The sequence below is a fragment of the Nothoprocta perdicaria genome, unplaced genomic scaffold, assembly GCF_003342845.1.
Source record: "Nothoprocta perdicaria isolate Ctin4 unplaced genomic scaffold, notPer1 scaffold_10, whole genome shotgun sequence".
Taxonomy (NCBI): Eukaryota; Metazoa; Chordata; class Aves; order Tinamiformes; family Tinamidae; genus Nothoprocta; species Nothoprocta perdicaria.
In genome coordinates this window covers 3,891,896-3,906,805 of record NW_020454094.1, presented here as the reverse complement: position 1 = coordinate 3,906,805, position 14,910 = coordinate 3,891,896, and the positions used below count along the sequence as shown (strand labels likewise).

General features: G+C 37.8%; 1 protein-coding gene across 2 annotated transcripts in view; it reads right to left on the bottom strand.

Moving 5' to 3' along the window:
- The window catches only part of RIT2 (Ras like without CAAX 2), a 153,165-nt gene that overhangs the window by 65,398 nt on the left and 72,857 nt on the right, over nt 1-14,910 (bottom strand). The window contains exon 4 of one of the 2 annotated variants that reach the window (XM_026039297.1): nt 14,406-14,464. The exons of the other annotated variant lie outside the window; for it this stretch is intronic. Coding sequence (XP_025895082.1) covers nt 14,459-14,464 — 6 coding nt within the window. The 3' untranslated portion in view covers nt 14,406-14,458. Of the gene's footprint in view, nt 1-14,405; nt 14,465-14,910 lie in introns of those variants that run through there. 2 annotated transcript variants of the gene reach the window in all.

The following is a 14,910-nucleotide window of genomic DNA, read 5'->3' as shown; positions in this document are numbered from 1 at the left end:
ATGCCATTCTATTTCACATTTATGTGCCGCTGTGGAGAATATGAGAGGATAAATCTTGAGAGATGGGAGGTCATATTGCTGCAGGCATGGATGGTGGAGAGGCAAAACTGCCCACCAATTAGTACTGCCTGATGTGGTATGTTCATGCCTCTTCCCTTTCAGCAGCAAGGCGAGGCATCATAATGTGCAAGAGGAAGATTCACAGACAGGATAATCAAGACCGCAGCAAATGAACTGAAATAGAATAAAATGTAATGAAGCACTGTCCCCAGAGTAGGACAGGAACCCGAGTGTGAGTCAGAGGCAGCTCCTTCCTTCCCCCTTTCTCTGCTAGTGAAAAATGAGCTATGGATAATTAGCTTTCTCACAAATTTAGCTTTCCAGTATAGGATCTCTACAGGCTTTTAGCCAGCCATCAAAATGATACCACTGTGGATTTACTTGCAAGCTGCACCTCTCTGTGTGGTCACTATACAGTGACCATACAGAGCTGATGCAGTGGGCTTCCCTCTAAGAACACTGTATTATGTGGTAGCATCCTGAACTTACTTATGAACAAGATGCACACCAGGCTGTTTCATAGTGGACTTAGTAGGTTGCTTTTCAATTGCTTTTGGAAATGCCTTCTTCAGGTAGGAAGAAAGATTCCTCTAGAAAAGCTGAAATTAATTGAAAATTAGAAAGCACAGTAAATTCTTAAGAACAATTAACCTCCATATTTACAGACCAACAAGTTACAGTCCAAGTCCAAATTTCACCCCAAGGTGCAACCCAGATGAAGACGACAAATGGAGAGAGGCTGTCTCTGCAGCTTCACCACTCCTTGGAAAGGTTCTCCCACAGGATCCAAAACATGGCTTCAATGTAGGGATTTGATATATGGGGAGGGAAAAAATTCTGAGAATGACAGTGAAGAAAAGCAATAAGAAGTGCTGCCAAATAGAAGAACAAGCGTGTTGCTGTTTACTATCCCCAGACAATATCTCAACTTGCCTGGTATAGGTATCTCTATATCTCAGTCCCTGGTATAGGTATCTCATGGGAAGTTCCATCTCCATGTGAGGAGGAACTTCTTCACTGTGAGGGTGCCAGAGCCCTGGCACAGGCTGCCCTGGGAGGTTGTGGAGTCTCCTTCTCTGGAGGTCTTCCAAACCCGCCTGGATGCCACCCTGTGCCATGTGATCTGGGTGTCCCTGCTGGAGTAGGGAGGTTGGACTAGATGATCTCTAGAGGTCCCTTCCAGTCTCAACCATTTTAGAGTTTTGGGATTCTGGGATGTTAACATCTCTTTTTGCAGATAAACTATTGCTTCTCTGCTGTTTCTTCTTTTATAGAGCAGTTTATTATCTACATCTTAGCCCCTCAAATGTCTTCTCTGTGTTGAAAGGATTACAGGGTGTACTGGATGTTTCACTAGAGGTTAACATAATTATGAATCTCGAAATGAGTCAACAGTTTCATTACAACTGTCTGTGTGTCTGATTGCATTCACTGCATCCTGGGTAATGTAATCACGTATTTCTCTCTGAAATATAAAAGCATTGTAATGACAAAGAGGTAAACTGCGTATAAATGAACATTTGCTAGAGAAACAAAATTTAATAATAATAGAATTTCCTTATCAGAAAACTATAACTGCCAAATTGACTTCTACAATTGTTTTGGCATAGAAAAGCACACACTGGGGGGAATGAATTTTAATACTGAAAGATTTTACTTAAATGATATAAATAAAATTTCTCAGGATGATGAAGGGTATGAAAGAAATTTCAATATAGTAAAAATCAGTTAAAAATAAATAGAAATTAGAGGTGCAGAGGAACATGACAGAATCCAGAAACATATTTTTGGTAATGCAGTATAAGAAAGTGTTTATCAAAGGTTTGACAGTTTTCTAAGATAATAAAATATCATGATAAAATCAGTAGTTTTGGTTCCAAACATTCAGACAACTGTCACAGTTCCATCAAAGCAGCAAAAATGGCTTACATTATTCAGAACTTGAAGAGCAAAGGAAGAATACGACATTATTTCATATGGGAAAGGCAAAATGTAGGCAAGCAAATGCTAGTGATGACGGGAGCTCCTCTCAAATATAACTCATTTTCAGCATGCATTCACCCTAGCAAAATGTAACTGCATGAATGTCCATGGAAAATCAACAGCCAAGGTGACATCCAGATGGACGAATGAATTTATCTAAAAATTCAACCCAACATTTACAAATCACTCAAAGAGCTTTGAAGTATTTGCTGTATTCTGCCATATTCTTCTCTGGCTTTGGCTTGCTTTTATTAAAGAGGCTACTAGGATTTTTAGTCACTGTTACTTAGGATAACTACCTGCTTGCCAGTGAAATATAGTAAGATCACAGCTCATTGATCTTTGGAAGGGATCACCACCTAATAATTCTTAATTTAAATTATTCAATAAAAAAACCACAAGTTAAACATGTTGAATTCTAGTCTACAGATAGCAGCAAGAACAAAAAAACAAACAAATCAGTAAGTAGATTCCATTGAGAATCCATAAGATTCTCAATGAAAGTAGGATCATGAACAATATTTTTATGCTTCTCCTCACCTCAATGTTGCTGCATAAAGACAAGAACCTAGTTGTCACTGTCTTCCTCTACAGTTAACAGAGAGAAAGGCATCTTCAGGGACATATCCATTTAACTTTATGACATATGTCTAAAACAAGCAATCATTCCTATCTTTTTCTGACCAGGTCACTTGGTCTCAGCACTTCCACATGACTAAAAGTAGCTCAAAAGCAGACTTTGTCAGTAAATAAGAGAAAATGCATAGCTCTTGATTTGARGTTAGAAATTTAAGAAGAAACAATCAAATCTTTCACTCCGTGTAGAGCACCGATCTGACAAATGAAAACCAAGAATCCTTAGATGACACACTCTTTCATCCAAATGCCTTTAAGAAAAAACTGAATTGCCTGTGGTAAAGAATGCTTTCAAATCTAAGAGATTAGTTTTTTTCCTGAAAATAAAGGAATTTGTCCTGATGCTAAGATAAGAAGTTCAGCATATTGCAATTACATGGTTAATGTGAGTAAAAGAAAGCTTAACAAATGGCGTTTCATAGACGTATACCAGAAAATGAAAATAAAATAAAATATAATATAATATTCTATAAGTATTTCCAGCATCTTCGCTGGGCACCACAAGGGATAGACTGGCAAGTTTGAAATGTTTAAAATAACTGAACAATTATTCACATATAAAAATAAAAAGCGAAAAAAGGAACATTAGCTGTCTCAGACCTGACAAATATTTCAAGATTTTAGAAACCAGTGTGAAAAGTCAGGCAATTGTCAGAATGAGATGTCCAAAAGTTGATACTGACAGTACCTAATAACCAGTGAGCCCACTCTGCACAAATGCCACTGTAAARCCTCACCTAGAGAAAGCTCGGTCAGAACATGAGAACGTATTCAACCACTGCAATCMCGATTTGAAAATTATATTATGTTTTAATAAAAGCTAGAATATGAACATCATGAACTCTCTGTAATTAACTAGCACTCCAAATATGATGCTATTCCATCTTAAAAAAAAGGACTTCATAAGTTTCTAATGAAAGAGGGAGAAGGGAAGGAGAAGGAAGGGAAAGATTTCAAGAGCATCGGTCCTGCTCAGAAAAAYGCGTGACAGCTCAGGTGTGCAGTGGCAAACAAGTGCGTATTCCTCTTCAGGACCAACACTGTGCTGGCAAAACTAACAGTTCTGCTGACAGCCTTCCCAGAGAGGCCAACAGCTGAAGGAAGTGGGAGCTGCCCTTTTATAACCTTAGCCTCGATGGATATCAACCTGTTATCTACAGACTCCACAATAAATTCCTTCGGGATAGAGGAAAAGTGTGTGGAAAAGCTATTTCACAAAGGCTACACAATTTCCGAAAGGTTTCTAACGTCCACATCAAAAATTTGACAACACTGCTGGAAAGCATCTATCCTTTCCAGCTCAGATCTACAGTACATTGCTTGAAAAAGCTGAAAAGCTGAACTGCTAAACACAGTGGTCACTGGACAAAGGATTTTGGATAACTTTTATCAAATAATCCTCCAACAGTTGGAGGATGTAATAAAATAGCATGTTTTATTAAAAAAACTAAAAATGGAAATTCAGGTTTAGCAGGACATGAGTTCAAATGGGGAGCAGCTCTTTACTGTATTTTAAAAAATATTAATATGTTTCAGTTGTATAAAACAAGTATTTATCCATTACATAACTTTTAAATCTCACGAGGAACTGGATATTTGTCAGGGTTACAGTGACAAATCTTAGCTGAAATGAAAGTTTCTATTGCACTTTGTAAGTTGGTTCTAAATGTTTCCTATATTTAATGATGTTCAAAACACACAGAGAGCCTCTCTGTATTAATATAATGACTTTAATGTAAGAAGGAACTGAAATTAGATTGGTATCTAACCAGGCATTTAGTGCTCTATTTTTTACATCAAACAGCTTTGGGATAAAATACATGAAATACTTTAAAGGTCCTTAGAGCAAGGGCTAAAACACAAGGACTGAATGCAGCTGAATGCCTTAGCTGCTCACRTACATTTACTATCCAAAATGGAAAAACAGTCAGAAGGGACTGGAGGCAGCTGCGGGATGGAAGGAACGGAGTGGAGGGAAGCCTGCAATCAGCTGGATAAACACATCAAGATAATGACTCATGAAGCATTTTTTTCCCCCACAGTTGCTGCATTGTTTCAGAGAAAATGGGAAGTGTCTATTGCTTTGGCTGATATATGTAAAAAGTATTTTAGGAAGGAGCACAGTAAAAGCTATTTCCTAAGACATATAAAAATGATGTGTACTTAAAGACAATAATTTTTTTTCCCAAAGCCATCAGAAAATAAAAATATTATTTAAAAAATAAGCCTATCATTGTTTATTTTTATTAGTGTTTCTCTTACATAAAATTTTAATTGCAGATTAGTTTTATTCTTGTGGTCTTGATAGATTTGAGGCAAGAGACATAGATCATTAATTGCATTGCACAGGGGATCACATTTCAAGCCAGGGTTTTGTCTGACCACGCTCCTACAGCCTGTCTGATGGTTGTGGAATCATCATTAAATGCAAATGATGTCAGGGAATATTGAACCTGATGTTATGTTTCTAAATACTATGAATAATATTACAAAGCAATGATATTAGTCCTGTTGCCCTGGCCAAATTCCAGTCTGGTGGATTGCATTCTGCTTACCTGCTATTTCTCCGTARGTTTAATTGGATACACTGGTGCTCCTTACTGTTTGAGCTGTACATTGACATGTTGAGGCTGTACATTGTCAACTAGTTGCTGTCTGTCACCCCAGAGTCAGCTGTCCTACTATCAGAACACTATTAATCGAGCCGTGGCTATAGTACATCACCTTGAAGACATTTCTTTCCTGGTCCCTTCCTCCAGTTCATCAAGTTACTTCAGTATTGCTTAACCTAGCAGGTAAGCATAGGTAMAGCTTATTGCACTGTTTGTTAAACATACAGTGCTCATTAAGGTCCCAGCCATGACAAAACCTGCTGCTGGAGTGCCTTAGTGTATGCTTAAACCTGGGAACAGAGCTGATTGCTCATACACCAGCGTTTCAGCTTGGGTCAGGGGGACATTTTGATGAAAATCTCCTAATCAGCCTCACTTTGCTTTGCTTTGAATTGTGGCATTGCATCTGAGATTGTGACCTGCTCGTTGGATAAAACTTAAGTGGAAGACACGCTCTAAGAGACTGTGTCACGCACAGCAGCTGAGCATGTAGCCAAGGGTCCTGGAGCAGAGCTAGTCCAAAGTTCAGGTGGGTTCTTTAGTGATAACAACATACAGCAGTTTTATGTGCATCTGTGACACACAAATATATCATTTCTACTCTCATTACCAAAAGTTTCCCTGTGCCCTYGACTCTTGAGGGTCATTTGTGATATATAATACCCACATTCACACACCTCAGTTTTCCTGTTTGGGATACCAGACAAGACCGTAAGATAAAACATTCAAATTGGGCATATACTTTTGTTTAAACTCTCCCTTGAAGCACACAGATAAAATATCTGAATGACTCTTTATAAGACAAATAATTGATAAAAAGTAAAGACTTTTTATTTTCTGAGATATACAAAACTACTTATGTTGTAGCTATTGTGTTTCCCAATCCAATCATGTAATATTTTAAGAGATGGCTCCAGAACTTCAAAGCTTAAGTATTGTGTCCTATATTTCAGTGTTTATAGCAGAAGGTGCTCGATATGAGATTTTTCTCAGCCTAGTATAGGCATTAGCAACTATTGAAACACTCAGATCTAAATCTTAAGTATTCTGGAGTAAATAGAGATTTGGATGCCCAAGTTTAATTCAGTCTCAAGACTTCAAAAGTTTTGAATCCAGAAGACCAATTAACAAGATATGACTATGTCACATAYTTTGCCTACTTGATATGCATTGACGGTGATTAAAATATAAATGTCCAATAAAAYAAAATCAGAAAATGATACTGCCAAAAAATATTTGGAAGAGAGTCTTCTTATCACTTAATGACTATAAATACAGTGTTGCTGGAAACCTGATCTATAGACAGGAGTAGATTAAATAACCATATGCAGTAGTTCTTGATATCAGGTGCAATTCTCTCAGCAGAAAAACTGAATCCCTATCCCTCCCCCATTTGGAATATAAAACTACACATATTGTGCACATGACACTGTTKTAAAGATCTTAAGCTAAGTATTAAGCTACAATTGGATTGCCACCATTAAGGTTTTGTCATGGTTTGATTTAAGGAGAAAGTCAATGGTCTGGAAACTGATGTGAAATTCTTTAAATGCACTTCATTGGATCTTCAAAACCGATTTCAAGCTTAACACTGCCTCGGATTTTCTTAAGGCAAAAGGAGGAAGACAAACAAAGGGGAAGAAGAGTGACAGGATAAGTGGTAAAAGAGAGAAGATCATGTGAGCACAGATGCTAATAGTCTGAAAAATATCACTTTATTAAGCTGTTACATATGTCTGAACAGAAGGTAAGTCAGACATTTGAAAGCAACTTTTATGTGTATAAAGATTCTCTTARACTTTCACATAGAAACTACTTTTTTTTCCCTCATTCAAAGCTTCTATCTAAGATTAAGGACATTTTCCATCTTTTATTAGGCATAGCCAAGCCATTTCTAAGAGAATCCCTCTCTCATTCACTATCTTGCTCACATACATACACAAACACATGGAGGAAGGGGAGAGGAAGCAATAGGAAAGGTGAGAAAAAATTACTCCAAACTGACAGTCAGATTCGTCAAAGTCAAAAAAAATCTCTATTTGATATCCATATCTATATATTGATATATATTGATATCTATAATTGATAAATGGATGCTGGCAGCTTAAGTCATGCATACAAAGCAAAGTGAACTTGTCTTGTATCTCCCCTTCTTACATTAATATTCTAATAACACAACAATAGGCTTTTCAGGCAAAAATAATCTCTTATGGATTTATTTATCTTAAACTGGAATTGTTCCAGTCTAACTTGGGAAAACTTTAACTGAACATTGTACATTTATCAAAAAAGTGTGTCTTCAATAGAACTTTCAAGAAAACAGTTTCTTTCACCACTAAGATCCTGGCTGAATCTATTTCTACWCTTAAGAGATAAATAACATCCAAAGAAAACAGTGAGATCATTTACCAATAGAAAGCAAGCTCATTTGAATGACTGGCCAAGGGTACTTTAAGACCCACATTATCTGATTGAAATATATTGCTAAGGCCTTATTTATTACCAATCCCAGCATGTTCCTCTTTGATTAAACTTCATTTCATGCTATTAATTCTCAGTAGTACCGCACAACATATGCTACAGAAATCCCTGAGGTAGCCAAGGAAAAATGAACCCAAAACAGCAGAGAAGTCACTTACCTGCCTRAACTCCTCCAGATCTATCTTGTTTCCCACCAGCACCAAGGGGATGTCATAGGTGTGCCGGACACGATAGATGAGCTCCTTAAACTCGGCGGCTTCTTGAAAAGATTGGCGGTCCGTGATGGAGTAGCAGATAATGAAGCCTTCTCCGCCTCGCATATATTGGTCCCTCATGGCTGTGAATTCTGCCTGTGGAATAAGAACATGTACAGCAATTCGGCAGGCAAAATTACCCATCTGTAAATAGCGGACTTACTGAAGACTTTCCCCATTCTCAAATAATTACATGTTGCTTGCTTTAATGATTTAAATATTGCTTGTAGAGGGYCGTGCATTCTTGGGGTTCATCATCCTGCATAACACCCCACTAAGACCCTTCTTAGGACATTTTCTTCTTTTTTCCCTTAGGGRAACTCTGTCTTTTAAGAATATCAACTTCCTGCAGTGGTTCCTGCAAATGATGTCTCACGTGTTTCTGGAACCTTCACCAGCACTTCTGGAACACAAGGATGACTTTCAATTCAGTGGATACTAACAAGTATAGAMGAAGTATCATAGTGGTGTCTAGGGATAGGAGACAGGTACAAACTCCTTATTATGCACTTGATTGAAAAGYTCAGCAATATCAAAAAGACCTTCACTGATTCCCACCAGGTTTGGAATAGAGCCTACAAATATAGGAAAGTAATCTGAAAAATAAGTAAAAATTTGTTCTTTCAAATGTTTCCAAAGAAGTTGGGATTTTCCATTCAATGTGGGATAATTCCATTAAAATGAAATAAACAATTTTCAATAACATGGGAATTACCCTCAAATTTCTACTCCTGAATTTGTAAATTTTTTTTTTTTGATTAACATAACACTTTTTCAAAAGCATTTAAACTATGCTACATTCTGGAAAATCAAGTTTTACTTTTTTTTTAAAAAACTCTAGTCTCACACACTGTGGCTTGAGAATGTGTTTTAAAGCCTGTTTCTTTTTCAAGTTTGTTTGTTCTTCTTGATCACAGCCCAGAATAACCCAATGCCATGGCAACAGTCGGTCAGAATCAGAATTCTCCTGACAGAATCAGTTCTCCAGAGATATTAAGATGCAGGAAGGTCTGATAAAGCAAGGAATACACATATCAACGCTGGCCCATTCCTATGACCAGTAGTATACAATATCAAGTTCAGAAAATTTTAGTCTGTGGAGAATTTAGTCTAAGATTCTTTCAAACAGTTTAAGATACATACATACATATATATATATATATACACACACATACACACAGCCTCAATACTCAATGAAAATTGAAGGGAAATGGATTGCTCATGCTCTTTTAAAAGTCTCAGCCTTAAATCTCTCTCAATAGTCAGTCATGTTGATTGATAATACTTGCTGTGAATAGACTTTCGTGTTGACCATTATTATTTATTCATGATGTATCTTCTACCCAATAACTTTCTTATATATCATTCAAAATATTTCACCTGTTGTGGGAAAAAGTTTATAGACTATCCTCCAAAACAGCAGACTAATAGGCAATTTAAGGGCAAGATCCCGCTTTAAGATTTACTGAGAATTTCAAAATATCTAAGCTAGCACCGYGGGCATCCCAGGAGAGTTTATTAACTACTGAGCTACATGATAGTGTAGGTTAGGCCATGCTTTACCCCGTCCTGTTGACACAGGACACTAGGGTCTGCCGGCTAGGGCAAGAAAATGAATGGACTTTTCTCATGTCTTTGTCTGCCGTTAACACTAGAGAGCCACATTAAACAGAGAGCGCCATTAAACAAAGCAACACCAAACCAGAAACCAGACCCAAAGGGATCTTTCCACCTATCCCCCATTTTCTTTTTCTGTTTTAATCCCTCACCTTGACTCAGTCTCTATCCTGATTAGAAAGACACTCTCCTCTGTTGCAGGGTTTGAACAATGCCAGGATCTCCTCAGGTTGGAGAGAAAATTGAGCTGAGCATTTAGACAATTAAATCAAGCCTCTAGCTCCCATGCAGTTGCTTACAAGTAGATGTTTTGTCTGGAATTCAAGTCCCAGCCCAGATTTCCCCTCTTTCCCGGGTAAGGCTTTCATAAGCCAACTGCTATAACTTTGTATGATGATCTTGCTCAGCCTCTTGCAAAAGATGAACCCTGCACAGTGAGATGATCCATCGATAGGAAATGGTCTTAACTTCAGACATTCGTTTTACAGCCTTAAAGGCCAAATAAAGACGGAATTCAGACACATATTGTTTAAACTCTAAGTCACTTATATCACCATGCAGACTCCCAAGTTCACTAGTGGCACTTTTAGTCACTGTCATTCTTGAGTTGAAGTCACCTATGCAGATGCTCTGGTTCATACATGGGCATATTATGATTGTATGAATATGAATGAATTCTGCATTTTTTTTAGTTATGAAATGTTATTTCAGTTCATGTATTAGACTAATAGCCAAATAAACTGAATAGCTAAACTGAATAGCTAAAACACTTTAGTGTCATGCTTCCAGTGATCCATTTTTGCATGCACTAATTATTATATGCAAAGTGGTCTGAGGACATCTRCATGTGTTTTTTGTTTTTGTTAACTGAATTAGTCATTTTCTTTCTTATTTTTTCATCATTCATTAATTTCACCTAATAGTTTTTTCCCCCTTGGCATGATAGCTCATTATAGAGCCAAGGTTAAATATAGGAGAAGCAGAGGAAAAATAAAATATTGAACAACCTCCAAAATCTTTTGGTCCATCTTGAGCCCTTCCTCCCTTAAATTTCCAAAATGCCTTTTTTTTTTCCTCCCTTTTTTTTTCTCTGTTTGCCAAGAACCTCAACATTATAATACAGATCTGAGAAAAAGAATATATACAATTCCCAATAAACATAACCCTTGCAATAATTATGTATACTACACAATAAAACAGAGGACTAATGTAATTAAATCTCTTTGATCAATTTGTTCARGTCCTATTCCAGATTTCACAGTTTACAAGTATCTCCACAGCAAGTGGGACTAAAATCCAGATGTTCAACTCAATTTAGTGGAAATTCAGAGGTAGATGGAGATGGCTTTGGAAGTTCTTATTTTTTATATTTCCCTAGGTTTTCTTATTAAAAATATATCTGTGCAGCTAGCACACTAATATCTTCTCCAATTTTTTCCTGCTATTATTGTGGCTTTTCTGTTAATCATTCAGGAATGGAACTAGATACCAGTTGCTACTAATAGGAAGAAAAAAAAAAAAAGAAACATTCCCATGTCAGTAAATGCCAAAGGGAATAGACAGGAGGAAATCATACCCCCTCAAGATGAAATCAATTCTAAGAATTAAAGTGAAGATTTGTCATGCTTGTAGCACTTGCAGCTTGACATCAGTCTATAATATTCTCCTGTGTATTATGACAAAGACTTAACTGAAAAGTGCGATAAGAAACCTTTTGAAACAACATAATCTTCCTACTGCTGTACTTCAGAACTAAAAACAGAATTTGATCGAAACAGAATAAAACTTTTTTCGAAGTTRAAAGAAAGCAGCATAACTTTTTTTCTTTCTCTCATGTAATTGATTGCTGAAAAAGTTGATAATAACCTTCATATGGCAACACGCAAGTCAATGCTGTTAAAGGAAGTTAGTAAGAAAGGAAGTCAGAAGAAAGGAAGTAAGCCTGTGATTATTTCATTCTTAAACGGATGTGACATTTGTTTTTCTCCAGCCATCTCAGCTGATCAAAAAAGATGGTCACCTCAGAACGACATGCAGCAGCTCCCTCAACGTGCTTAGATGCATCCCACCTGGCGACATCCAGCTGCCTGCACTCTGCTACCTAGCGTCKTCCCAAATGCCTCCTACCCCTGCTCAAGGGTGGGGTGCTCAAGGGGATGTCGTCCCTTCTTGTTCAGCCAAACTGACCTTCTGCCAATGTCCTCTTTTCTTCTTAGATTTTAGGAGAACAACTTAATGAGGAAGAAAATAGTTTTTCCCTAAATTATATACATCATCCTGACTTGTTCTCTTTTATCCTGCTTTTCAGAAAGAACAAATTTTAATTATCTTTTGAGTTCATTTTGTTTGCATTTAAATAGAAAAACTTTTGCCCAGCTCACAATAGGGACTGTTGGAAGCAACCTCTTCCACGTTTCACAGAAGCAGAACTAAGAGCAAAAGCCAAGTCTCCCATATCCCACTCCTACACTCCAGGCAATAGCAGTATTGTCAGCACCTAAACGATAAAACGAGAAGAGCAAAAGACATAATAAAAAAAAGACATTGGCAGTGTAGAGGAGGTCACAGTATGTTCATTTTTCCCATGTATGTGGTTTGCTTGAGGAGAAAACATGGTGCAGTGCTTAGAACTGCAGCAGTCACCTGCACTCCTCAGAAGTGCAGCGTTTAGAGATGTAAAGAAGCAGCCTCTCCGAAATATAGGTGCCATGTTTTCCAAACGATATACATGCTCCCCACCTTTTGATGTCTCTCTTCTCTCTCTCTCTCTCCATTTAAAAAAAAAAAAATCTTGGCTTTTATCTCCAGGAGAGGTCAGAACCTCCCCAGGGAGGCCATCCTTGCCATTTCAGGAATGCCACTTCCTGCATCTTCCCATCTTCTGTTCAGCTTGACTTTAGAATCAGGAACCTGCTAACAGATGTTCTTAATCAGAGCTGTCTCCCTGATTACCACAAGGGTCATTCTTATTATGAAGGGTTTCTTTTCTAGTGAGCACCAGGGGGCTGTTCTTGGAAACAGACAGGACGTTGTTGGTCTGTGACAATGAACAAACAAGGGTAAAATGAACCAGAAGGACAAGGAAAACTTACTGCGGAAAAATAAATCCTTCCAAAAAGCACATCAACACTACAAGTCATATATCATAAAAGAAGCATGGCAAAATACACTGATATAGTGTTTTCATTCAGAAATTTGTTTACCAGATGGAAAATTCTTCAGTCTCAGGTAAGATTTTACCAATGTGGTTAGAAATTAATTCTTAGTAGCATATGCTTTTTCAAAGCCAAATGTCATCCTCCCTTTTATTTGTGTTAATAAACTTTCTGTCAATAAACATTCCAGCTGGTTTCACTGGAATTATATATCATTCATCTGCTACAGTTTGTTAGTAAACCGTGCTCTTTTATTTTCTGAAACAGATTTAGCTAAGGAAAACTTATMACAATGTTTGAGAAGTGCTGTGATATTTATTTGCTATTTCACTACTTTAGACTTCTTCTTGTGTGTAAAAGCAAGTGGCCTTTAAGAATCTTTGAAAAGTTTCTTTGTAAAATCAAGTACCACATCAGTTTCCTCCAGAATAAGCAAGTTTCTAGAAGGCAGCAGCATGGATATTACTTCTTAGAGTCTCCACCATCCAGCTACTAGTATAGACATGAAGGATGGGATGTTTTTCATCTGACTTCTGCCATGGAAAAGGTGGAATCTGTTTYGCATAAGTCTTCACCTTTCTCTCTACAGTCAACAGAGAGTGATTCTTTCCACCCAGACAGAAGTGTTTAAGACACCAGGGATGACCTTCCTTCCTACCCCTCTTTCTGCACCAGCGGTACATAAATGGCACAGACTAATCCCACACTTTGAGGCCTGCAACATGGGCCACAGCTCCTGTTCAGTCACATCCCTCATGCACGTGGATAAGATTTATCTTCTTGTTCATTTTAAGGTTTGCCCAGAGCTTCAGCAAGTCTGTTGTGTTTCCAAAGTTGTTCTTAGGGTTAGGAAGCAATAACATCTAAATGCAATGGGTGTTCTTTAGCTATTCTTTAGCATAGAGTGAGGTACATGAGGAGATAACAAATAAATAGCAAAGTTGCAAACCTGCTATCTTTGCCTACATAACTCTACCATGCRCCAGCTATAGGTTACCAATGACAACAGAACAGAGAAAAATAAAAGCACTGAATGGTATCAGTATCCTATCACTTCACTTTTCTTTCCTCCCTCCTTTTCCCAGTCATCCTTTGCAGACAGCACAGGCAAAAGAGACTGGACAGAAAAAGATACCAAAAGAAGTTTGCAGCAGGGGGTACTAGGCCACCTGTGCCAGCCAAAACCATCTGCCACATCCCTGAGGAAGGAGGAGAGCTCAGACACAGAGTGAAGAAAGTACCAGCGCTCTGACTTACGTACTGGAAGGCAGGCATTGATTCTTCCTTGCATCATGTCTCTACACTCTTTTGGCTGTGCATTTAACCCCCTCTCCRTATCCCTTTTGCCTGCTCTAGCCATGATCCAGGAACAGTTCAAAACAGGATTAACGTAAATGAAAATTAGCCCACGAGGCTGCAGTAGAAGTCTCATGCCTTATAGTTACAGAAAGCACTTCTGTTATAAAACAGCAATATYCCTCTTCCTCTTTGAATCTGTACCAGGGACAAGATGCACTTCACAGAGGATGGGATCAGTACAAAGATAACATGAAAGATGCAGTCCATGTTCCCAGCAGACTAATGTCTTTCTGAACTTAATCTGACAGCCTTCCAAGGCAATATTATGAGCTTCACATTGTACAAAATCAGTACTCTCTTCTTAAATCTGAGAATGTAGAACAAATAAAAACCTGAGACAAATATTCAAATTAATCCATAATTTGGAGCGCAGTCAACAGCATCAGCCCTGCTGAACTCAGTGCCTATTTTTTTGGCCACTTCCCCATTTGTTCAAACTAGTTTACTTATCTGGAAAGGGAAACAGACAGGCAGAAGGAGAGTATTTACGATAGGCAGAAGGACAGTATTTATGACAGGCAATCAAAGCTGGAAGATGAGGCRTGATTTTCAGGTTTGTGACAAATAGTTCTTTTCTTTGCTGCTACTTCCCAGGGTTTTTTATGAGCAAGTGCATACTCTGGAAACTGAAGTTAAGCTCTGCCAAGTAGACCCAATGAAAGGATGTTCAGCACCCCAAGACCTGACCTACAGGGAAGAAGATCCTTCAAACCAAAGTGTGTCAAGTGAATGGATGGTCAGCAAACAAACAAA